We start from the raw sequence: 26,490 nt of genomic DNA, 5'->3' as shown, positions 1-26,490 counted from the left end.
TTAGACTGAGAGCCCCATGTGGGACCTGATTATCTTGTATCTACTCCAGCTCTAAGTTCAGTGCTCAACATATAGTAGTGCTTAACAAATACTACAATTTTTATTATTATTATTTATTATCCCTTTGTCTATGCATCCCTAAAATCTCTGTCCATGACCATACAGTTTCTCTTAAAGAGCACAGGTACCAAGTATTCAACTGAGTTTCTGAAGTGCTACAAGCAGACAGGTGCTAGGCTGCTGTCTTTGATTATGTTGATAATAATAGAAATAATAATGGTATTTGTTTAGTGCTTACTATATGCCAAGCACCATTCTAAGCGCTGGGGCAGATTCAAGGTAATCAGGTGGTCATTCATTCAATAGTATTTATTGAGCATTTACTATGTGCAGAGCACTATACTAAGCATTTGGAATGTACAGTAGGGCAACAGATAGAGAGAATCCCTGTCCAATGACGGGCTCACAGTCCACATGGGGCTCACAGTCTTAATCCCCATTTTACAGATGAGCTAATGGAGGCACGGAGAAGTTAAGTGGAGGAGCTGGGACCCACCACCTCTGACTCACAAACCCGTGCTCTTTCCACTAAGCCACTCTGATCCCTTTCTCTCCCAGGAAGGGAAGGGGGACAGTATGAGCAGTCCTTCCAGAAGGACAACTAGAAGTCACAGTGCGTGATGTGGATAAAAGACATGGAGGGGCCGTTATATTACATGGCTGTCCACTGGTTATAACTTTGACGGGGCTCTGCGGGGAATGCTGTTTCAAGGAAGTGACAGAAGGGGGTGGCTCCCCTGTTATCCATTTTTAGGATTGCAAAGGGGATCAACTGCAACTCTTTTTAATCCATTGTTTACTAGAAACCGATTTTAATCAATGCTAATTGGTTTCCTGTGAGGTGCTAATGACCACTGGTGTCAAATGCCAGAGAACAAGTCCAGTACAATAGTCCCTGTCTAATTTGAGCCTTATAAAATGTGAAGCAAACTTATAGGGCCTTTTGGTCTGCCACAACCTTCTGTAATTCCATCAGCTATGACAGAAGAAATGTACTATTTCAATTATTTTCAAAGCTTATACTCCCTGTACCCTTATTTCTTATTAAGGCAGTGGTTGACAATCCAATTTTTGGATATCATGGGGGTGTGCAGAAACACAATTTCAGTGCTGTAGGAGGAATGTCTGTATTAGCACTTCTGGCAAATGTCTGTCTATAGCTCTGAGCCCTGTCTAGAATGTGAGCTTTGGGAGGATAGAGGGAGGGCTCTAGGCATAACTTTTGAATTTGTGTATTTCCTAGTAGCACCTGAAATTGGTAATCTCAGTCTCACAGTGATGCCTAGAAAGGCATTATTATTACCCAATAATAAGTGCGTAATACATTGTTGTTATTAAAAATAAATAACATGCTTACTATATGCCATGCACTATAAACCCTAGGGTAGTTACAAAATAATCAGGTCAAATACCGCCCCTGTCCCCCAGGGGGTTCACTAGCTATGAGAGAGAGAAAACAGGTAATAATAATAATAATAATAATGTTGATATTTGTTAAGCGCTTACTATATGCAGAGCACTGTTCTAAACGCTGAGGTAGATACAGGGTAATCAGGTTGTCCCACCTGAGGCTCACAGTTAATCCCCATTTTACAGATGAGGTAACTGAGGCACAGAGAAGTTAAGTGACTTGCCCACAGTAACACAGCTGACAAGTGGCAGATCTGGGATTCAAACCCATGACCTCTGACTCCCGAGCCCAGCCTCTTTCCACTGAGCCATGCTGCTTCTCTATCTTATCCTCATTTTAAAGATGAGGAAACAGAAACAGAGAAAGGTTAAGCGACTTGCCCAAGGTCAGGGAATATGTCTATTTATTGTTATAGTGTACTCTCCCAAGTGCTTAGCACAGTGCTCTGCGCACCACAAACACTCAGTAAATGCAATTGAATGAGTGAAGGAACAGAGCAGGCAGCTTGGGAAGGCAGGACTAGAAATGGTTTCTCCTGACCGCGAGTTCCAGGCTCTTTTCATTCAATTAATCAATCCTGTTTATTGAGCCCTTCCCATTTGCAGAGCACTGGCCTAAAGGCTTGGGAGAATACAATATAACAGAGTTGATAGACACGTTCCTTGCCCGCAGTGAGCTTGCAGTCTAGCGGGACAGCCCACGCGGCATCACGGTGCTACTCTGGAGGCTTGGTTCCTGGAGTTCAGTTGCCTCACGGCTCCTCTTTTCGGGACTGGAAGGTGGAATCCGATGATCGTCCTGGGTTTTAATTTTTGCCCTAATACCCATTTCCTTTTTGTTTTGCAGCTGTACCCCATAAAATTGGGCGAATCATCGATGGAAGCCCGGCCGATCGCTGTGCCAAACTCAAAGTTGGAGACCGGATATTAGCTGTGAATGGCCAGTCTATCATCAACATGCCTCACGCAGACATCGTGAAGCTCATTAAGGATGCAGGCCTTAGTGTGACCCTCCGCATCATTCCTCAGGAGGGTAAGTGACTCTCCCCCAGCACTGAAAGTTGATGTTCTCAAGATGTAACACGCCCTCTCATCCGCCGCCGTGCCCCCCCTACCACACACTTCTGTAGGCTCAGTGCCAGGGTGGATTGCCACTTTTATTTAAATTCTAATTTTCTTGCTGCTTTTAGGACCTTGTCCCTCTCCCGGCCTGGAGGCCAGGCTCATTGTGAGGCCGCTTAACCCCTCAGTCCCAAAGTCAAACAATTGTTATGAGAATCCAGTGTCTGTGACCAAGTCAGTTGGGGACCTAGAATCTGGCAGAATGGAGATGGGAAAAGGGGAACATCTGACCTCTAAAAATTTCTTCACCTTTACGGAAAAGTACTAAGGTTTGAGCTCAGACCATCTTGTGTCATGAAGGATTGGTCTTGACCAAATAGAGCTACATGGCCGCACGGGTCAGGGAGGGTTAGAGGTGGAGGGGTTTTTTCATTTGAGGCTGTCGAGCATCAAGCTGGGTAAGCTGGGCTCTGAAAACCCCCACCGAGGCCACAGTGGGAAAAGCTGCCCCTAGGGACCCTCTCCCCTCCTGCCCTTCCCCCTCCCCCAGTGCAAAATGTGTGTGACAGCCCATTCATCTCTGGATTCCCATGTCACAGAGCTGAGCAGCCCTGCGTCAGCCCCCAGCTCGGAGAAGCAAAGCCCCATGGCCCAGCAGCAGCAGCAACAGCAGCAGCAGCAGCAGAGTCCACTGGCCCAGCAGCAACAGCAGCAGCAGCAGCAGCAGCAGAGCAGCCCCGTGGCGCCCACCAGTCCCATCTCCCAGCCCCCTCTACCACAGCCGCTCCAGCTCCAAGGGCACGAAAACAGGTAAGAGCTGAAACTCCATCACTTTCCTGGGGGACCCGGGCATACCTCTAGCCGGAGGGTTGTGTTTAGGACGAAGGCTGTGGATCCAATGGGGGTGTTTCAGGCCCTCCGGGTAGCAATCAGTCAATCAATCATTTATTGTATTTAACTGTATCACTGAAGCGCATGGAGCTCCTAGGAGAAAAGATACATCCATGGTCCAGTGGTGTTGGTGAACTACCAAACTGTTGATCGATCTATCAGTGGTATTTACTGAGCACTTACTGTAAGCTAGACTAAAGTTGGATGTGGGCAGGGAATGTGTCTGTTTATTGTTGTATTGTAGTCTCCTGAGCGCTTAGTAAGTGCTCTGCCCAAAGTGAGTGCTCAATAAATACAACTGAATGCACTGTGCAAAGTGCTTGGAGTGTGGCTTAGGGGAAAGAGCACTGGCCTGGGAGTCAGAGGTCATGGGTTCTAATCCTGGCTCCTCCACTTGTCAGCTATATGACTTTGGGTAAGTCATGTAACTTCTCTGGGCCTCAGTTACCTCATCTGTAAAATGGGGATTAAGACTGTGAGCCCCACATGGGACAACCTGATTAGTACCTATCTACTCCAGCACTTAGAACAGTGCTCAGCATGTAGTAAGCGCTTAACAAATACCATCAGCATCATTACAATGCAAGAGGATCCACAAAGAGTCTAGAGAGGGAGGCAGACACTAAAACAAATTATGGATATGTACTTATGTGCTTTGGGGCTAAAAATGCAATGAATATCAAGTGCTCAAAGGGTACAGGTCCGGGTGCAAGGGTAACAGGGGAAGGGGGGTTTAATCAGGGAAGGACTCTTGGAGATGTGATTTTAGTAAGGCTTTGAAGGTGGGGAGAGTGGTGATCTCTCAGATATGAAGGGGGAGGCAGTTCCAGGCCTGAGGCAGGACATGGGTGATGGGGCAGTGGCCTGGAATACCCTCCCTCCTCAAATCTGATGGACAATTATTCTCCCTCCCTTCAAAGCCTTACTGAAGGCACATCTCCTCCAAGAGACCTCCCTAAGTCCCCCTTTCCTCTTCTCCCATTCCCTGCTGCATCACCCTGACTTGCTCCCTTTGTATGACACCCCCCACCCCCAGCACACTTATAATAATAATAATGATGGTATTTGTTAAGCACTTACTATGTGCAAAGCACTGTTCTAAGCACTGGGGTGGGTACAAGGTGATTAGGTTGCCCCATGTGGGGCTCACAGTCTTAATGCCCATTTTACAGATGAGGTAACTGAGGCACAGAGAAGTTAATGACTTGCCCAAAGTCACACAGCTGACAAGTGGCAGAGCTGGGATTTGAACCCATGACCTCTGACTCTCCAGCCCATGCTCTTTCCACTGAGCTACGCTACTTCTCTGCTACATCACTTATGCACATATCTGCAATTTATTTATATTAATGTCTGTCTCCCCCTTTCTAGACTGTAAGCTTATTTTGGGCAGGGAATGTGTGCTTATTGTTGTATTGTACTCTCCCAAGCACTTAGTGCTCAAGTGCTCAATAAATATGATTGATTGATAAAGGTAGTGGGAGTTTTAGGCCCAAGGGAGGATGTGGTCATGGGTTCGATAGAGAAAGAGAAAGAGAGAGAGAGAGATGGTCTGGTCAGGCTATTGACAAGTTCTGGAGTCCTGATCCAGGCCCCACAATGGTGTGAGGTTAGGGTGGGAGGGGACCATAGGGAGGAAGGCAGTGGAAAAATCCAAACAGAGCGGGGCCTCCTTCATTCAGTCATATTTATTGAGCGTATAGAGTGTGCAGAGCACTGTAATAAGTGCTTCAGGGAGTACAGTATAACAACAAACAGACACATTCCCTGCCCACACGTGCTCACAGTCTAGACCCTCCCCTTTCCTCTTCAGCAGTTTGGCAACCTGCCACCAGGCTGAAGTCCACAGCCAGAGGGAGGAGGCAGAGTCTCCTGGAAGGGACGGGTGTTGAACAATGAATGGGGGATTTGGTTAGAACATTAAAAACGAAGTAAAGAGAGGCAGTGTGTCCTAGTAGACAGCGTGTAGGCCTGAGAGTCAGGGGCCCTGGGTTCTAATTCTGGCTCTGCCATTTGTCAGCCATGTGACCTCGGGCAAGTCGCTTAACTTCTCTGTGCCTTAGTTACCTCATCTGTAAAAAAATGGGGATTAGGACTGTGAACCCCATATGGGACATGGACTGTGTCCAACCTGATTAATAATGTTGGTATTTGTTAAGCGCTTACTATGTGCAAAGCACTGTTCTAAGCACTGGGGTAGACACAGGGTAATCAGGTTGTCCCACATGGGGCTCACAGTTAATCCCCATTTTACAGATGAGGTAACTGAGGCACAGAGAAGTGAAGTGACTTGCCCACAGTCACACAGCTGACAAGTGGCAGAGCTGGGATTCGAACTCATGACCTCTGACTCCCAAGCCCGGGCTCTTTCCACTGAGCCACGCTGCTTCTACCAGTGCTTAGTACAGTCCCTGGCACAGAGTAAACACTTAACATATACCATAAAAGAGCCTCCAAAATCGAGAAGGCAGAAAGGGGTGGCCTAGCTGATGCCCAAGGTCCTTTCCAGAAATACAACCGGAATCTGCAGTCCCAACCGTGAGGCATCACCAGAGGAAGAGGTTTTATTGAAAATATTTTTTTGTTAGTATAACTTTCCTCTGATGGAAAGTGGAGTTTGGTTTCAGAAGGCTATGCTGGGGAAGCGTATCTCACCCTCAAGGAGTTTACAGTCTAATAATTGTAAAGAAACCATCCACCCTTGATGGCAGACATTACCACAGGGTGGTGAACAATAGGCTCGTTAGCATTTTCAGGCTAAATCTCAGCTCCACAGCACTGAGACTTTTCTTACTTCTCCATCTAAAATCCAGTCATTTGAACAGATTCCTAATTCCCTTTTTTTCTGTCTCCTTTGTCAGCCCTGTTCTTTGCTCCAGAGGAACTGTGAATTCACTGCAATTGTGCCAATTGGCTGGTAGCTAGAGAACTCAGTGATCCAAACAAATGTTTTCAGGGGAGCAGGTACACAGATGTGATCAATCATATTTATTAAGAGCTTACTGTGGGCAGAGCACTGTATTAACAGTTTGGGAGAGTATAATAGAAGAGTTGGTAGCCCACAATGAGCTTACAGTCTAGAGGGGATTCAGACATTAATGTAAATAAATTATGGATTTGTACATAAGTGCCATGGGGCTGAGGGAGGGGTGAATAAAGGGTACAAATTCAAGTACAAAGGCGATGGTGGGAGTCGCCCCCTCTGAGAATTGGCACCATTCCCCAGAGTATCCATTCAAGCCACCAAATCAAATTGGCACTGAGCTTCCAAAGCCCTGTAGATCTCCTCCTTTGGACCACAGCTGTTGGGGTGTCAAAGTCAAGAATCTGGAAATAAGCACAGGAAAAACTCAGGATTTGAAGGTTTTGTTTCATTTTCATTTTCTATTGGCATGATGCGGCCAAGAGGTTAAAAGCACTTAAGTAAATATCTGTAATTCTATTTATTTGTATTGATATTTGTCTCCCCCGCTCTAGACTGTGCAGCTCATGGTGGGCAGGGAATGTCAATGTTGTCGTATTGTACTTTCCCAAGTGCTTAGTGCAGTATTGGCTCTGCACATAATAAGCACTTAATAAATATGAATGAATGAAGAGTGCAAGCTCTTTGAAGACAGAGAGGTGTCTTTTCATTCAGTCGTATTTATTGAGCACTTACTGTGTGCAGACCACTGTACTAAGTGCTGGGGAGTAGAGTACAGCAACAAAGAGAGAAAATCCCTACTCACACTGGCTCACAGTTTCTTTCATCTCTATCCCAGATTCTAGTATAGTGCTGCCTCTGCAAAGAGTAGGTGCTTAAAAAATACTGTTGATCAATTTCCTCAGTTTCCTCGTCAGTAAAATAGGAGTTTAATACCTGGGTTTTTTTAAGGTATTTACTAAGTGCTTATTATATGTCAGGCACTGTAACAGGCACTGGGATAGACGCAAGGTTGGACACAGTCTGTGTCCCACATGGGGCTCACACATCTTAATCCTCATTTCACAGATGAGGTCACTGAGGCACAAAGAAGTTAGGTGACTTTCCCAAGGTTACTCAGCAGACAAGGGGTGGAGCCCTCCTACCTTAGATTGTGTGCCCCATGTGGGACTGGGTCAACATATTGATAATTGTCTAATTGGAAGCCCTGAATTAATAGGCTTTGATAATATTCAAAACCCCTGAGAACTTGGAGAGACAGGTTCCACAAAATATCAAATTTTTGGGTGCTGATTTTCTCTCCCATATTAAGGTTGATTCGGTGCTCCTCACTTTGGGGCAAAATTCCCTTCTTAATCTCCTGGGTTTCATTTCCTGGTTCTGTTTCTCAGTCATCTTTTAGAGACACTCATCTGTGTTCTCTTAAGCAGAGGGAAGGCCACATCAAGCAGGGAGAATCAGTCAGGGATTTGTAATGTTCTTGGCATGCTGTAAAGCTTGAAAGAAATGAGAATCTTTATTCTGAGAGAGGAGACGCATCCTCCCCTTTGCTGGCTGAAACGGTACCCCCACCCCTTCCCACTACCCTGGTGAGGGACAGCGTCTACTTGTGATAGCCCGGTCACCATCGTAACTCTCCTGACTCATTCAGTTATAGGTCAGAAGTGAAAGCGAGGCAGGATGTGAAGCCAGACATCCGACAACCTCCGTTCACAGACTACAGGCAGCCATCCACAGACTACAGGCAGCCACCCTTGGACTACAGGCACCCGCCCGGTGTGGACTACCAGCAGCCACCGCCACTAGATTACAGGCAGCCACCGCTGATAGACTACCGGCAACACTCTCCTGACACTCGGCAGTATCCTCTCTCAGACTACCGGCAGCAGCCCCAGGTACGAAGGGAATAATAATAATAATAATAATAACAATTGTTGTATTTGCTAAGTGCTTACTCTGTGCCAGGCACTGGCAGTCAGTGAGTCAATTGTATTTATTGAGCACTTATTGTGTGCACAGCACTGTTCTGTTCGGGAGAGTATATAATACAGCAATATAACAGGCACATTCCCTGCCCACAACAACTTTACAGTCTAGTCCTGGTCCTGCAGAGGGTTCATAGTTTTAATCCCCATTTTACAGATGAGGTAACTGAGGCACAGAGAAGTTAAATGCTTTGCCCAAGGTCTCACAGCAAAGTGGTGGAATGGGGATTAGAACCTAGGTCCTCTGTGTCCCGGGCCCCTGCTCTATCCACTAGGCCAAGCTGCTTCTCAAAGGGCAGTGGGCTCAGAGCTTGGACAGACTGGATATTCAATCGAAGGTGACCAGACCTTGGTGAATAGAAATAAGGAAAAGAACTGTGATCATATGTACAGGACAGGGCCAGTTGGATGATCCTGAATTGCTGCCTGTTCAGGGTTAGTAGTGCTAGCAGTATTTGCTAAGCACTGTGGTAAACACTGGGAACAAATTCACAGGGGAGAATTAGATCTGGTGCCTGGCCCCCCCTAAGGGGATCACAGTGTAAGAAAGGGATGTAAAGGAAGTTCTTATGCAAGCCATGCTCCACAAGGCATCATGTCTGTAGCATTTTGATTCAAGAGAATGCAATCCTCTTGAATTAGTCAGGGAACAGCTGACAATTTAAGAGATGTTCCAGGGTGCTATTTTGAATGTAGACTCTAGACTATAAACTCATTGTGGGCAGGGAATGTGCCTGCTTATTGTTGTACTCTCCCAAGTGCAGTGCGCTGCACACAGTAAGTGCTCAATAAATATGATTATGAATGCTGTTTTTCCTGCAGAATAGTCACAAAGTAGGATAATTATACCATTCAAGGCCAACTCAGATTCAACTCCAGGTTCCTGACTAAGGGCCAGAAAGTCCCTAAAATAATGTCCCTCCAGGTGTACTAAAACAAAGCTGTTCCTGATGTCCCCTACAATCCTCTAAAATGTAAGCTCTTTGTGGTAAGGGAATGTGTCTATCAACTCTCCCAAGTGTCTATATCTGTAATTTATTTATAGTAATGTCTGACACCCCCTCTAGACTGTGAGCTTGTTGTGGGCAGGGACTGTGTCTGTTATACTGTACTCTTCCTGGCGCTTGGTACAGTGTTTTGCACACAGTAAGTGCTCAATAAATGCCATTGTATGAATGAGTGAACTTTCCCAGCAGGGGTGTTTGGTCCAGGAAGAAGGGTTGAGGGAGTTTCAGAGCAGAAATCTTAATGTGCCCTGAAAACCTTCTTTTCATTCCCAAAGACTTCTTATGTGGAAGTGAGTCTGTCAATCGTATTTATTGAGCACTTACTGGGTGCATAGCACTGTACTAAGCACTTGGAAAAAGTACAATGCAACAATAAACAAACACATTCCCTTCCCACAACAGGCTTGCAGCCTAGAGGGGGGAGTGGGAAGTAGCCATTAGCCCAAGTCACCGGCCTCCCTTTGTTTCCGCAGACCCCCGATAACCATCTGCACCTTTTTTCCTCTGCCCCCATTAGCAAAAAGGACTGTGGTCAGCTGCTACCCTCAGAGGTCAGTGACATGAGGATTGGAAAGGCACAGTTGGGGGAGATAGGCTACAGCGAGGGGGCACTGGTTGTCCTGGAAGAGGTGAGCAAAGCAGTTTCCTATGAGCAGAACTTTCACAGGCAATGGCAATTACCAAGGACACCAATTACCTGTCATGCCAGGGCCCCTTAGTCAGTCAGTTGTATTTATTGAGTGTTTACTGTGTCAGAGCACTGTTCTATGCATTAGGGAGAGTACCATATAACAATATAGCAGACACATTCCCTATCCACAGTGAGCTTTCAGTCTAAAGGGGGAGACAGACATTAATATAAATAAATTACAGATACGTACATAAGTGTTGTGGGCCTGGAAGGGGGCAAATCAAGGGAGCAAATCAGGGTGACACAGAAGGGAGTGAAAGGGAAAAGAGGGCATAGTCAGGGAAGGCTTCTTGGAGGAGATATGCCTTCAATAAGACTTTGAAGCAGGGGAGAATGATTGTCTGGGACTAAGGACTCACCTTGGCAGTACTGCATAGGAGCATTTGGGGAAAATTGATTGATTATGAAATTGTGCATCCTGTTTTCTGCCCAAGCAGGATTTTGATTATTTCACCGTGGATATGGAGAAAGGCGCCAAAGGATTTGGATTCAGCATTCGTGGAGGACGGGAATACAAGATGGATCTTTTTGTGTTGAGGTTGGCAGAAGACGGGCCGGCAATAAGGAACGGAAGGATGAGGGTAAGTGGCCATTCTTCTCCTGACTCACATGAGCTGGGTTCATTTTCCAGTGAAATTGCCAAGCAGTGCAGCTGGGGTAGACTGCAGAGAGATGAACAACTGTCTGATCCCAGATTGTTGAGGATTTTTTAATGGTATTTGTTGAATGCTAACTTTGGGCCAGGCACTGTACTAAGTACTGGGGTAGATACAAGGTAATCAGGCTGGACACAGTCCATGTCCCACATGGGCTCACAGTGGCAGAAGCCAGGATTGGAACTCAAATTATATTGACATTAGGTTTTCCAGCCAGAGCCACTGGGGCTCTTGGTAAATATTTCAGGAGGCTTCCATCATGCTGGCAGACTCTCATCCACAAAGAAACTGTAGCATTGTTTTCCTATTCACTGTGTCTATGCTAGCTAGAATGGGGTGTGCGAGGCAGTGACATCTGTCACAGGCTGGGCACTGGGTGAGGTGGTTTGTGACACTGACTTTTCTATTCTTCAAGGGCAGATTATGTGGCTGTGAGTCCTCAAAAACACCCATGATCCCAATGCTTGTCCCTTGACCCCAGTTACCCAAATCAAAGTTCAGGCAGCTAAAAATTCAAACTGCGATGGCCTGAAACAAGCAAATTTCCATTTGCTTTCATTCTCAGCATTTAATCATCTCTACCAGTTTGGATTTCAGTTAATTTGGACAACTGGGCTTCACTCACCCATGGTTCTATGGAACTGGTGAATTCCTGCTGAGTTTGAATGAAGGGACTTCACTTTGTCTAAGGGTTAGGGCACAAAAAAAACAACACAAAAACCAAAAAAAAAAGCACCAGGGCTTTTTAATATACTATATTATATTATATTATAGAATAATTAGGTGAATTCTATTTAAGATAGTCCTGGTTCTACAGAATGATGAGAAGCTTCTAGGCAGTCCTCAAAGAACAAGTTTATGTGGAAGCATTATGTTTCCTCTGCCTGTCCCCATAGTACTTATCAATCAGTTGTATTTATTGAGCAGTTACTGTGTGCAGACCACTGTATTAAGGACTTGGATGAGTACACTACAATGGAGTTGGTAACACATTCACTCACCTCCACAAGCTGACAATGTACATATCCATAATTTACTTGAATGTCTGTCTCCCCTTCTGGACTCTAAGTGCTTAGTGGGCAGGGAATGTGTTTACCAATTCTATTGTATTGGACTCTCCCTAATGCTTTGTACTGTGCTCTGGGCACAGTAAGCACTCAATAAATACCACTGAATAATTAAAGGCCCTTTCCTTCTTGAAACTGCAAGACCAAAGGCATTTGTCAGGAGGCAGGTGTACATTTAGTTTTGACCCGAGACGCCTTCTGACATTTATCTGCAGACAAAACACCCACTCAGTATAAGCCCAAGAAATTTTTTAAAATCAGATTTTACAAAACAAATGTTTGATCATAATAATAATAATAGTATTTGTTAAGTGTTTACTATGTATCAAGTATTGTTCTAAGCGCTGTAGATACAATTTTAATCAGGTCAGATACAGTCCTTGTCCCACACTGTGATCACAGTCTGAATTGGAGGGAGTATTCAACCCCATTTTACACTTGAGGAAATTGAGGCACAGAGAAGTTAAGTGACTTGCCCGAAGTCACACACCAGGCAAGTGACAGAGCTGAGGTTAGAACCCAGGCCCTCTGACTCCCAAGCCCATGATCTTTTCCCTGGGTCACACTGCTTCTCATGAAACAAATGATTTAGAATATTAATTAGTTAATTACATAGGCCACCCCAGAGCATATCTAAACCCTGGCGTTTTTTTGCTGCACTAACCCTCTGACAGAGTGTTGTTCCCTGCTTAAAATTTAGCAGAAATAACCCAGGGACGCTAGCTACGTACTGTGAATGTAATCCATAACACAGTAGATGACAGCAAGGCATAGAGAGACCACTCACAACACTTTGATTTGGCAGAATGCTTTCAAATCAGGGATCCTGTTTTGTTCTCATGGCACCCCTATAAGGTAGGCATCCTTCTTGGCATTGTACAGTAGAAGAAATCAAGGTCCAGAGAGGGTAAGTGGCTTGCCTGAGGGCACACAGCAGGGTAATGGCAGAATTGACCCTCTTTCCACCAGCATCCTGCCCAGAAAAATACAGGCAACTCTGAGAGGCCAGACCTCTGTGTCTGGGGCCATATAAGTCTGAAAAGTGGCCAGGGAAGACCAAGAAACAACTGCAGCTTTTGAGGGTCCCTATAGAGAGGTCAATGATAGGCCCCGTGGAGTTGTGGCCATTATTATGTTCAGTGGGGCAGCCTGCAATGTGCATGGTTTTTTCATGGGACCCACTCCTGCTCCTAGGATTTCACTGTTATTTTCCAACCCCTATGATCAAAGTCTCACTTGACTTATCTGCCCTCATTTCCCATACTCCCTGTCCCTTCTGTGTCACCTATGCACCTAGTTAAGCTCCTAGTACTCACCCCCCACTCAGCCCCACGGCACGTAGGTATATATCTGTAATTTAACATCTGTTGCCCCGCCTCTGGACTGTATGCTCTCTGTAGGCAAGCCAACTCTCAAGCGCTTAGTACAATGCTCTGTGCACAGTAAGTACTCAGAATATACCATTGATTGACCTGTCTCCCCTCCAAGGAAAAAGGCAGAGGTGAAACTCTGGACCAGGATTTGACGGTCCAAGAGATGAGAGGTCTTTTGACACAACTCAATTTGCTTGTCTCTACCCCAGCACTTAGTACAGTGCCTGGCACATAGTAAGTGCTTAATAAATACCACAATTATTATTATTATATAGCAGGATACTCACCCATTATTACTTCAATAGACTAGTCGATAGAAAGATTGAAGCAGTGTCTTGCCCAAGGCCACAGTATTGTCTGAGGGCAAAGCAAAGATTAGTTCTCCAACTTTCTAGTTTCTTGAAGGATCTGCAACTTCCCTATGGTTTCCTGTTTTTCATTTAGAATTGGTTATTCCAGATTGCCTCTTCAAATTTCAAAATGTCAGTTCACCGATTTGATAATTACAGGTTTTATACAGGATTAAAGAGTCTCTTAAGACCAAAGAATCCTGGGAATTGTGCTTCTCTTTCCTCAAAAGAAAGGTTATCTCTGTTATTTAGTCTTTGGAATTCTTGGTAGAACTATAATTCCAGCAACAATGCAGACTACTTGCAGATCAGATATGTCTGCAGTTAATGAAGTTGGGTTTTTTTTTCTCCTGTTCAGGAAAATAAGCTGTTGAAAATACACTCATTGTTTAAAGGTTGTGAGCATATAGGTACCCTTTCTGGAATGCCCCAAGGGACGTTAATAGGCTAGGATCTGGTTTTTGAGACCATTTGAGAGGGAAAGCTTGTAGAAATGTTTGCTTCCTACTTAAACTGCGAGCCCCATGTGCAACAAGGACCGTGCCCAACCTGATTAATTTCTATCTACCCCAGTGCTCGACACACATTAAGCCCTTAGCAGATACCACAGTTATTATCAACAGAGGTGTAAGCTCTCCTGAGCAGTCCCCCAGATGAGGAAGGGGAGGGGCAGCACCATCAATGGTATTTATTGAGCACTTACTCTGTGCAGAGCACTATAATAAGCACTTGGGTGAGTGCAAAACAACAGAGTGGTAGATGCATTCGCTGCCCACAACAAGCTTGCAATCTAGATGGGAAGAAAGACATCAATATAAGTAAATAATGTATAATGTATTATTTATAGATATGTACCTAAGTTCTGTGAGGTTGAGGATGGTGCGAATAACCAATAGGGAAGTAAAACTCACCTTATCCTATTTCCCCTCTTCTCCTCCCTGTTTGTTCTGCCCCCTTCTAATAATAAGGATTAATAATCGTGTTACCTGTTAAGGGCTTGCTATGTGCCAGGCACTGCACTAAGCACTGGGGAAGATGAAAGCAAACGGGGTTGGACACTGTCCATGTCCCACATAGGGCTCAAAGTCTTCTGGGTTTTGAAGTCTCACCCTCCTCCCCTGTACTTCATGAAGGTGGGAGCAGAGGAAAAGCCTGGCCTGTACCCAGAGCAGAAACATCTGTGTCCCCCCCACCTCCCCTCTTTGGGAGCCTTCAGCTCTAGGGCAAGCCCTCACAGCTTCCTAGCAGACACCTCGCTGCCAGAGAACTCTGAAATCCACTCCTTCCTCCCAGCCCCAGGGCTAATCCTGGCTCCACTTCAGCCAGCTCTCTGGTTAAAGTGGGCTGACAGGCCCCATGGCTTACTGGTGCTCTTGCACTAGAGGAACCTGAATTAGAACCATAGATTGACAACACTATTTACTAAGCACATATCTGAAAGCAAGGCAGCAGGTACAGAGAGGCAGAGGGCCACAGACTGCCAAAACTGCCGGGAAAAGAACCCAGCATTCAGAGGGAAAAGGGAGAAACTTGGAGAATAGTTTGAAATTCCAAAGAACTCTTGACAGGTTAGCTCAGTCGGTAGTCTGTTGGCCTGGAGGGTAGCAGTGCTCAACCCAATGTGGTGGAATACCTCCATTCCATAGTAGAGGTAGTAAAATCTTTGTCCAAAAGTGTTTGAAGGAGTGTGGCTTAGTGGAAAGAGCATGAGCTTGGGAGTCAGAGAACGTGGCTTCTAATCCCAGCACTACCACTTGTCTGCTGTGTGACCTGAGCAAGTCACTTAACTTCTCTGTGCCTCAGTTAGTTACCTCATCTGTAAAATGGGGATTAAAAGTGTGAACCCCACATGGGACAACCTGATTACCCTGTATCTACCCCAGCGCTTAGAACAGTACTTGGCACATAGTAAGTGCTTAACAAATACCATAATTATTATTATTTGAGAACTGTGCACCCCCAATTAATTCTAATATTAAAAATACTGGAAAGAGAGGACCAAAAACACTCTAGCCCCACAGAGACAAAGGCCAGTGACAGAAGGACCATGGGCCTGGGAGGCAGAGGACCTGGGTTCTAATCCTGGGTCTGCCGGTCGTCTACTGTGACATCTTAAGCAACTCACCTTCTCTGGGCCTCAGTTTCCTCATCAGTAAAACAGGGATAAAATAAGATATTTGTCTTCCCTTCTCCTTGGCCTGTAAGCCCATGTGATACAGTGACTGTGCTGCTTGGAGCATGGCCTAGTGGCAAGAGCCCAGGCTTGGGAGTCAGAGGACATGGGTTCTACTCCCATCTCTGCTACTTTGTCAGCTGTGTGACCTTGGTCAAGTCACTTCACATCTCTGTACCTCAGTTTCCTCATCTGTAAAATGGGGATTAAGACTGTGAATCACGCATGGGACAACTTGATTACCTTGTATTTACTCTACAACTTCACAAATGGTAAGTAACAAATACCACCATTATTATTATTATTTAGAAAGAAATAGATATTCACTAAGTTTAAGTTAAAGATCATCACCCTTTTAGAGTAGTGTTGTTAGAGACCTGGCATAGACTAGAATAAAACATAAAACCACACTCGCTCTCATCATGGAGAAAGATTAATGGATTTTGTCTCTTAGGGGTGTAGAAGTGTTAATAGAACAGTTTGGATTTGTGAAAGGGATTGATAAAATTGATAGAAAGCCCAACATCAAAACTAGTGCTGCAATACAGAATCCTCAGGGGCCTTATCTAATTAAAAACTGAAAGTAAATAGAAAATGGGAAGTGCCAAATCTAGCAAAGACTGATGAACATACAAAACGTTTTACTAATGAAGGCCACTGGAGCACAGAGATTAATTCAGGGAGCCCTCCTCAAGGTAGAAAGAAAATGTGGAAACACTTAAAACTCTAGAGCAGGAGATGCAGTTAAAAGGACATTGGACTTCTCAAGAGGCAAGCTGGCAGGGCCTGAGGCTGTAAAAATGGCTTTTCTCCTTACAAATAAAAGCATCATTTTATAACATATGTACATAGCAAAACAATAGTACCATATTGTTTTTCCTGGAGGAGAGGCAGTAAACAGATGGCTTGATAATTGCACGCAGGGTTTTTAGAAGAAGCAACCAGGGGGAAATGGACAGCGGGGAAAGAGCTCCTTTACACCTAAGGAGGGTCGTCTTGATTAGGAGGGTCTGCCTGGAACAGGCTATCTAGAAAAGTTTTGAAGTCCCCACCCCCGGCTCTCTCTAATAAAAGGATGGCTGCAGACACCCCCCTTGCCCTGGATAGTTTAGCCTGGAGGCAGAGAACTGTCCCAGATGACCTTTGAGGCCCCTGAGCTCTAAGATTCCATTCCTGACCCTCCCTCACTTGCCCTGGGGTCAGGGCTGTGGAGAGACAGGCTAGGGATCCTGCCCTCATTGCTACTGGGGTTTTCACCTGCTTTTGTAGGAAGTGATCAGAAAGGCAACAGCCCAGGGACTCTGTCTTACCTGAGTGGTTGCCAACTGCCAGCAAGAGCCTCATCCAGGGAGCTTGGGGATTTTTCTTCTAATGGTGCCACTGCAGTCCGCTAGACAGTAAGCTCATTGTGGACAGGGAATGTGTCTGTTATATTGTACTCTCCCAAGTGCTTAGTATAGTGTTCTGCACACAGTAAGCACTCAATATGACTGTCTGCTATAACACCCAAAAAAGCATTCTGCTCCATCAGGTCCTTGCTCCTCTCCCTAAGTGCCCCTATGCATCCAGCCAGCCTGCAGATTGCGGGGGCCCGAAGCAGTGTGCTGGACCTCAGTGAGCTAGACCCCCTTGGATCCAAGTTTTCTCTGTCTCTGCTTCAACTCCCCTTACCTGACTTGGCTGGCATTAGAGAGCCGGAGTCTTGAAAGCAGTCAGAAGCGGCGTGGCCTAGCGGAGAGAGCGTGGGCCTAGGAGTCAGAAGGACCTGGGTTCTAATCACTGCTCCACCATTTGTCTGCTGTGTGACCTTGGGCAAGTCACTTAACTTCTCTGGGCTTCAGTTACCTCATCTGTAAAACGGAGATTAAGACTGTGAGCTTCCTGTGGGATAGGAATGGCATCCAACCTAATTAGCTTGTATCTTCCCTAGTGCTTAATACAGTGCCTGGAACATCGTAAGTACTTAAGTACCATAAAAATGAAAATGAAGCTTCATTCTGACCTGCTGAATGAAGGAGAAGATCACTCCCTTTTAGCAGCCCTCACCTTCTAAATCTCCTTGCTCCATCTTTCACTATCAGATGTCTCATTAACCACCCTAGCACTGATACCTATTGCTCAAGTAAGCTATTTGTTTTCCCTCCCTCCATCTGTCCTTCATTAAACATCTGGCACTAGGTCCTCCCCTTCTGCCCAACTAGGTCCTGACCCTTGTAACCCCACACCCACCCCACTGTTCCTAACTGCTTTGGCCATCCTAGATCCTGTGGGCTGGAAGGAAAAAGGTGCACAAGGAAAGAGAAGGGGAGGGAGCGACAAGTTTTAGCAGTATGTGGCCCATGTGAGAGTTGGCTCTATTTTGTTTAGATCCATGGTTTCAAATACCATGGGCTGTAACTGGGAACAAATGCTTGAACTATTGTTCTAGATAAATATTTCAAAATAATTAAAAAAACATAGTTATAGAAAACTCTCCATTTATAAATCACTCACCTACTTTCCTACAGCCTCAAAAGAAGCAGGCTTCTGGGGATGAAGATGCAGTACAAAATCTTGTTTCAGTGCCTGGTTTCTTTAAAAACAGGGATGGGGTAATTTCAGGGAAAATGAAAACCCAAACAGTCTCAGCAAACATTATTGGAAAATCCCTCACCACTCAAGATGGGAATAAATATAAGATGGAGGCCCTTTCTGACCAACTCAAGCTTTATACTGGGGGATGTGGGCACTATCTTTCCCTGCTAGCAGTAGTTCTGTTTCTGTTCAGACAGGCTCATTTGGATCAATATAATTTTCCCTAAGAATGAGGAAGAAGATGCCTTTCATAGAGAAAGGTAGTCCCAGACCTAGATCATTTGAGATAGGCTGGTTGTAGAAGAAGCTAAGATCTAATAGCTCAAGTCTTTCCCCCTACTAGCCAAAGCAGAGGCCGGGAGTGAGTTAACCACCATGATGAGAGATCAGTTGGCATTTTCCTAAAGAAGTATCAATTAATCAGTGGTATTTATTGAGTACTTACTGTGTCCAGAACTCTGTACTGAGTCCTTGGGAGAGTACAATTTAGCAATATAACAGAGTTGATAGACATGTTACCAACCCACAAAAAGCTTACAGTTTAGAGGGGAGCAGGAAGACACAGATCCTTTTGGGATGTGTGGTTAGGAAACCAATTTACATCTCATTTAACTATGTTACTTAAAGTGGCAATTTTCTAGTCTGCCATATTTTCTGGTGAAGTGGCAAAAAATTAGGGAGTTGAAAGAATATTCCACATTGGATTTCCTCTAGAGGCTGCAAACAACAGGCTAATAAAAACATTGCTTACGAAAACATATTCTGGGAACGTCATCTTTTTCATAGCCATTTTTATTTGTTTTCCTGGAGAGTGCTTCCTAGTCTTCTCCCTATAGATTCTGTCTCCTAGGACTATCCCTTCTGAATGCAGGTTCCCTCTTGATACTGTGACTGTGATGATGGTTTGGGGAATTAAATTATGGAATACAAGTGTTGTTCCAATGTAATGTCAACATAATGGATTGTGAGCCACAGTGATAGTTTATCAGAAGTGGCAACACCCGAAGAGAATATTATTAACATACAGGCGTTGCTCTGACCACCATCATAAAGTACCCAGCAGAGAAATGCAAATTAAGTCTCTTCCAGCACAGTTGAATATATTTCTGTAGTATAATAAATTTTAAAAGAATTAAACAAAGTGATTCATTGACTGGTATCTTTTTAAAAATCTGAATGAATACTCTGAAGCTCAATCATTTCCTGTACTTTCTCCCGAAGGAAAAAAAATAAGGACAAAAATACTTACTTGTTTTGTGGAATCCCGGCTCTGCCACTCATCTGCTGGGCAACTGACTTGGGCAAGTCGCTTCACTTCTCTATGCCTCAGTTACCTCATCTGTAAAATGGGGATTGAGACTATGAGCCCCATGTGGGACATGGACTGTGACCAAGCTGATTAGCGTGTTTCTACTTAGTAGAGTGCCCGGCCCATTCAGTCATATTTATTGAGCACTAACTGTTGCAAAGCACTGTACTAAGCACTTGGGAGAGCACAATACAACAACAAACAGACATATTCCGTGCCCACAATGAGCTCGCTGTCTAGAGGGGGAGACAGACATTTATATTTATATATACATATATATATATATATACACATATATACGAATAAATTACAGGTAGATTACACATATATAGAGTATAAGGTTCTTGTGAGCAGGGAACATACCAACTCTATTATATTGAATTTTCCCAATCACTTAGCACAGTGTTCTTCACCCAGCAGGTGCTCAATAAATACCATTAATTGATCAAGGCCCAAAAGAAAAATTAAAGTTAATAATAATAATCATAATGTTGGTATTTGTTAAGCGCTTACTATGTGCCGAGCACTGTTCTAAGCGCTGGGGTAGACACAGGGGAATCAGGATGTCCCACGTGGGGCTCACAGTCTTAATCCCCATTTTATAGATGAGGTAACTGAGGCCCAGAGAAGTTAAGTGACTTGCCCACGGTCACACAGCTGACAAGTGGCAGAGCTGGGATTTGAACTCATGACCTCTGACTCCAAAGCCCGTGCTCTTTTCACTGAGCCACGCTGCTTCTCTGTTCTTCTCTGAAGTTACTTCTCTAAAGTTATCAATAGGTGTCTCATGAATTATATTTTATGAACCACTTCCTCTTATTAATATACTCTATGGATTGAGCAACAAAGAACAGTGAAGTTGAGAAGCAGAGCTGCCTAGTGGAGAGGGCCTGGGAGCTAGAAGGATCTGGGTACTTATCCCAGCTCCACCACTCATCTGCTGTGTGACCTCAGGCAAGTCACTTCAACTTCTCTGTGCCTCAGTTACCTCTTCTGTAAGATGGGGATTGAGACGATGGGACATGGACTGAGCCCAACGTGATTTTCCTGTATCCACTCCAGTGCTTAATACACTGCCTGGCACATAGTCATCACTTAACACATACCATAAAAAACAAGTTTTGACAAAGTATTGCACATCACAGAATCTAACCTCTGGTATTAAAGATATCTGTTAAGCCTGTGTCTAAAATTGAAATTGGACTGACCATCACCTCAGGGGCAGCGCTCCAAGTCTTATTTCATGTTGGAAGTAAATTTGAACCTCTCGAACCTAAAATAAGTCACTGTGCCTAAAACCAGGCAGCCTCAGCACCAGAAGCCCTGGTTGGATTGAAGCAACTTTGCTACTTTCACCACAGCCAGCATGTGGAATGAAGTCCCACTGTTACCACCTCTTTAGAGACGTTTGCCTGGTGCCCACAAGAAATCAACACCTAAGCAATCAAACCCCAATTATCCATGACAGTGGGGAGCAGGGATGACCCATGTAATTAAATCCAGCCAGTCCGAACATCTCATTGATGGAGGGTTTCAGTCTGCTGTCCCCACAAACCCCTACTCACAGATTTGCCTGTTGTTAATTTTCCAGTCAATAAATGACATTTATTGAGCATTTCCTGTGGCTAGGGCATAGTACGAAATGCTCAAAAAAGTATAAGAGTTGGTAGACGCGATCCCTGTCGAGCTTACATGTGTACTGGGGAAGACAGATATCAAAATAAATTCTGGGGCCCTGCTATCAACCAACAAAATCATTTAAGGGAGAGGTAGGAGGATGAGAAGGATATTACTACTACCTGGGCAATCTTCACACTGGACGGTGATAGCCTCCATGTCAAGAGCAGAGGATGAGCCTTGGTCCTGAGATTCAGCATGAAGAAACTGATTGTGCCCCAGGGGGAACGTGACTGGTGCTAAAAAGTGCAGAGAATGAGCAGGATAATCACTGGGCAATCCATCCCTGAGCCACTGGAGCTTTGAATACAGACACACACACTAGAGAGAAGCACAAATATATCTAAAAAGAACAGATGGAGACCTAGTATATTTTGATTATAGGTTAAATGCAAGGGAGGAAACCCAGTATCACTTTTAGCCTGCTGCTTTACTATATTTCATTAGAAAATCCATTAATTAAATGACAACAAGTGTGTCCCAGGCCCCAGATCTATAGGGTCTACTTTTTCCATTTAATCACTCATAACAGGAAGATGGACCCCTCGATCAAATTCTGTTTGTTTTCTACAGAAAAGAATTTCGGCAACAGACAAGAATCTTTCTTTGGCTAAATAATGACACGTCAAAAATTTGGAAGTGGGTACAGGTGTCGTGTTCACAGATTGTAAAGATGGACTCTTTGCCAGAACCTCAGTTAAAGACCATAGTTTGGGGAATTCTGATTGTGGAAACAAGCAGGTTCTAGAAATCGGGTGGTTTATCAGTAATAGCCTCAAAGAGGGTATTCTTCCAAAAGTGCATCATGGAGCTACATAGACCGGAGGCTTTTTATTCCAATTATTTAAGATAGCTTTACATTTTTTATTTCCAATTAACCTATCAATAGTTATGTCACTTAACTACTTCTAAGGAATATTATCTCCTCATTATTGCCAGAAAACATGCTGCCCAATTTCATAGCTCAGTGGCTCTCACGCATGGATGGACCATCTGAATTAACTTGAACAGAAACAAGATTTTTAAGCCCTCCACTACCTTCCTAAGTGTAAAATTCATGTAATTAACATGCAACTTAAAATTGTATGAGAAAATAAAGTGGATAATGCTCATTGTTTTCTTCAGCATTAGGGAAATACAATGCTGCCATTTTCCGTTTAATTTGAGAACATCAGTAGAAGAATCATTCTATTACTCTAACGAGTCATTGGCAACAATAATTGAATATTACAGAACTGTGAGGGGTCCTCCTGAGAATGCTTTCTCCTGAAACTGTTAATGAAAAGTAGTGATAGTAGTAGTAGCCTTTATTGAGTGCCCACTTGGTACAGTGAACTGTACTAGGCGCTTGGGAGGTACAGAATAAAGAAGTGACCCATTTGCTCCAGGAACTTCCCCCTAACAGGAGAAAAGCCATGATCCCTAGAGTATGGTTTTGTGATTACACAACCGAAAGATATTCTCGGGAAACTTAAAACAAATGTGTGTCCTCAAAGACATCTATTGCTCAGCTAAGCTGAACACAAGATATAAATGGGTTTTTAACACAGAGGCATTAAATTGAATGTTCTCTAGGGTAGGGATTGGTCTTTTACTTCTTTTGACTGTTTCCCAAGTACCTGAAATTGTGTTCTGCACACAGAAAATGATTCATTAAAGCAATTCAGGAGGTAAAGATTTTTGTCCTTCCCCAACTTCAAATCTGCTAGGCTAGAGCTCTCTCCTTTTTAAAGCCCCCTGAATTCTACCTTTCTGAGAAGGCATTCCCTGATTAAACTCCACCTTCCCAGATCACATCCAACAGCTAGTTTAAGCAGATGCACCTCAGCACTTAGGTATATTCTTAGTCTTTATACTGAATTTACACATATGTATTTCAGTTGGAGAAGCAGCAAGGATTAGTGGATAGAGCATGGGCCTGGAACTCAGGAGGACCTGGGTTCTAATCCCTGCTGTACCACTTGTCTGCTACGTGACCATGGGCAAGTCATTTCCTTCTCTGTGCCTGTTACCTCATCTGTAAAATGGCGAATAAGACTGTGAGCCAGAGCTTAGAACAATGCATGGCACATAGTAAATGCTTAACAAATACCATAAAAAAAACTACTGACCCTTTCATAATTTTGCTCTTGACAGGCTGGTATCAGCCTGTTTACAAGTTTACAAACAGCTCTTGTCAATTCCCCCATATTCCATATTCCACCCATATTGGATTGCAAGCTCCTCGAGGCCAGGGACTTTGCCTCTTACTTAGTTGTACTTTCCCAAGCACTTGGTGCAGTGCTCTGCTCAAAGTAAACACTCAATAAATAAGACTGAGTGAGAGTTCTATACGATAGATAAAACAGAAGCCTATATAGTGTGAGGTTACCTACCATGGTGGAAATAGAAGATCCAGTGTCACCGGCTAGCTTTCTCATTCTATCACGAATGGGATCTCACTACTAAGCAGATCCTGTTTTCCATTACAGTCATGCATCTGGAAGGAAACTATCTCTCAGAACGATTTGGGTTTAGACAAGAAAAAACACATTTTTAGGCAATGATGTACAAAACGGCAACGACACCTGATTCACGCATCTGTGGGTTCCCATGGGCTAAGAGTTTTCAGTCAGAGTTTTCCATCCTGCACCGCTGCCGTCCCCCCAAATCACCAGCAGCTCCTTCTACTCCTCTCCCTGGGTAGACAGAAGAGATGCTCCTGGAAGGAAAGGGAAAGAAGAGTGTTTTACAGTGGAAAGGTCGAAAATTAAACGGGGCTAAGCTGTGAAAAGTCCATGATAGATGATGCCCCAGTGAACCTGACATCTACTGTGATAAAATGGAAATCATCAGGAAATCACCATAAGAGAGCAATGAGGCCTAGTGGAAAGAGCACAGGGCTGGGAGTTAGAGGACTTAGGTTCTAATCCCTGCTCCACCACTTGTTGACTATGTGAGTTTGGGCAAATCACTTAACTTCTCTGTACCTCAGTTACCTCTTCTGTAAAATGGGGATTAAGACTGTGAGCCTCACATGGGTCATGGACTGTGTCCAACCTTGTATCTACCCCAGCACTTAGTACACTGTCCAGCACATAGTAAGTGCTTAACAAATACTATTTTTTTAAAAAAAGAACTCCCCAAAATCTCATCCTCACCTCTGCAGTTCCAACAACCTTATTATTCATTCATTCAATTGTATTTATTGAGCACTTACTGTGTGCAGAGCACTGTACTAAGCGCTTGGAAAGTACAATTCGGCAACAGATAGAGACAATCCCTACCCAACAATTGGCTCACAGTCTAGAAGCAGGAAGACAGACAACAAAACAAAACAAGTAGATAGGCATCAGTAGCATAAAAATAAATAGTATTATAGATCTATACACATCATTAATAAAATAAATAGAATAATAAATACGTACAAATATATACAAGTGCTGTGGGGAGGGAAGGGGAGCACTGTTCTAAGCACTGGGGTAGATAAAAGTTAATCAGGTTGGACACAGTCCCTGTCCCTCAAGGGGTGCACACTCTTAATCCCCATTTTACAGATTTTACAGTCTCTGAGGCCCAGAGAAGTAAAGTGACTTGCCCAAAGTCACACAGCAGACATGTTGCAGAGCTGGGATTAGAACCCAGGCCCTTCTGACTCCCAGATCCCTGCTCTATCCACTAAGCCAGGCTGCTTTTCTGACTTTACCCATGGCCTGCTGGTGATGGGTGCTCACTGACAGGGCTGACTCTGAGCCTGGGGGCTTCCCGTGCGCAGCACCCAAGCAATCACTCGGGGCACCGGGTGCAGACAGTGAAATAGCAAAGCTGTCCGGGTGAGGATGAAGTATCCACAGAACTCGACTGGCTAGCAGTCAATTGGAGAATTACTGCTGTGTGGTATCAGCAGGGAGTCATGCTCGGCACATTCTGCCCTACTTATTTAACCCTGAAGGGTAGTCAGAACTGGAAAATAATACAACCCAGGACACTCACTTTGTTCCTCTAACACCAACCTACCCCCTTTACCTTGACCTTGACTGTCTTGCACCAACCCTTGCCCTCATCCTATGTCTGGCAGGGAACTCTCTCCCACTTCATATCCATCACACAACCACTCTCCCCACCTTCCAAGTCTCCTAAAATTACATCGTCTTCGAGAGATCTTCCCCTAGTAAGCACTCAATAAATACAACTGATTGTATGATTGGTTGATATCCGCACTGTAACAAGCACGGAATTGACAAATAATGTCTAAATGTTAATGCAATGGGTAAATCTGTTAATTTAAGAAAAATAAGGAATTATCTTAAGCCAATGCAACAGGCTATCAAGCCTTTCAAGCCTGCGAATCTGGACAATAAACAAGTCTGGAGAGCCAGGCACACCAAATAACAATTCCTTGGGTCTTCTCAGTTATACCCAGGGAGAGGACTCAACAGCCCAGATAGATATGACCTTTGACCATTTTTTTTTTTTTAACATTTTTCCATTACCTCCCCGCTACATACCCTGCCATCCTCAGTCAAACAAATTAGTTGGCCTGGGAGCCTAGAATAAATCAATTTATGCTACTTTGTAACTTAGGTTCACATGAAAGGTTAATATTGTTCTGGTTCTTCAGCTACACGAAACTCTTCACTGGCTCTGTGCCCCTCCACATCTAGCAAAAACTCCTCACTGTCGGCTTCGAGGCTTTCCACCAAGTCACCCCACCTAATCTATCTTCTTTTTTGACCCACTGTCTTCACTGATCCAAAACTGACCTTTTAGGGTGGGTACCCTGCTCTCAAAAGTCCCGCCTCCTCCCCGACATTCTTTGTGCCCCTGCTTCCCCTGTTTGCTAATCCCTCACACCCTCCAATCATATATATTGAGCACTTATTGTGTGCAGAGCACTGGACTAAGTGTTTGGGAGAGTACAATATATTACAGAGTTGGTAGACATGCTTCCTGCTTATGATCTAGATGGGGAGGCAGACATTAATAGAAGTACCCCAGCTCTGCCACTTGTCAGCTGTGTGACTGTGGGCAAGTCACTTAACTTCTCTGTGCCTCAGTTCCCTCATCTGTAAAATGGGGATTAAGACTGTGAGCCCCACGTGGGACAACCTGATTCCCCTGTGTCTACCCCAGCGCTTAGAACAGTGCTCTGCACATAGTAAGCGCTTAACAAATACCAACATTATTAGAAGTAAATTATGGCTATGTACATAAATTCTGTGGGGCTGAGGGTGGGGTGAAAAAAGAGGGCAAATCCAAGTACAAGGGTGAAATCCAACAGACCCCAGCCCTCCCTATCCACA

The 26,490-nt window shown here is 44.3% G+C and overlaps 1 protein-coding gene across 9 annotated transcripts in view; it reads left to right on the top strand.

The window, feature by feature from the left end:
- The window catches only part of MAGI2 (membrane associated guanylate kinase, WW and PDZ domain containing 2), a 902,790-nt gene that overhangs the window by 840,007 nt on the left and 36,293 nt on the right, over window positions 1–26,490 (top strand). For all 9 annotated transcript variants that reach the window (XM_029077508.1, XM_029077506.1, XM_029077507.1 and 6 more), the window contains 4 exons: window positions 2,318–2,503; window positions 3,132–3,342; window positions 7,998–8,241; window positions 10,467–10,610. In XM_029077508.1, coding sequence (XP_028933341.1) covers window positions 2,318–2,503; window positions 3,132–3,342; window positions 7,998–8,241; window positions 10,467–10,610 — 785 coding nt within the window. The remainder of the gene's footprint in view (window positions 1–2,317; window positions 2,504–3,131; window positions 3,343–7,997; window positions 8,242–10,466; window positions 10,611–26,490) is intronic.

This window comes from Ornithorhynchus anatinus, chromosome 13 (assembly GCF_004115215.2).
Source record: "Ornithorhynchus anatinus isolate Pmale09 chromosome 13, mOrnAna1.pri.v4, whole genome shotgun sequence".
In the NCBI taxonomy this organism is placed as follows: domain Eukaryota; kingdom Metazoa; phylum Chordata; class Mammalia; order Monotremata; family Ornithorhynchidae; genus Ornithorhynchus; species Ornithorhynchus anatinus.
This window is presented reverse-complemented; position numbering and strand designations above follow the sequence as displayed.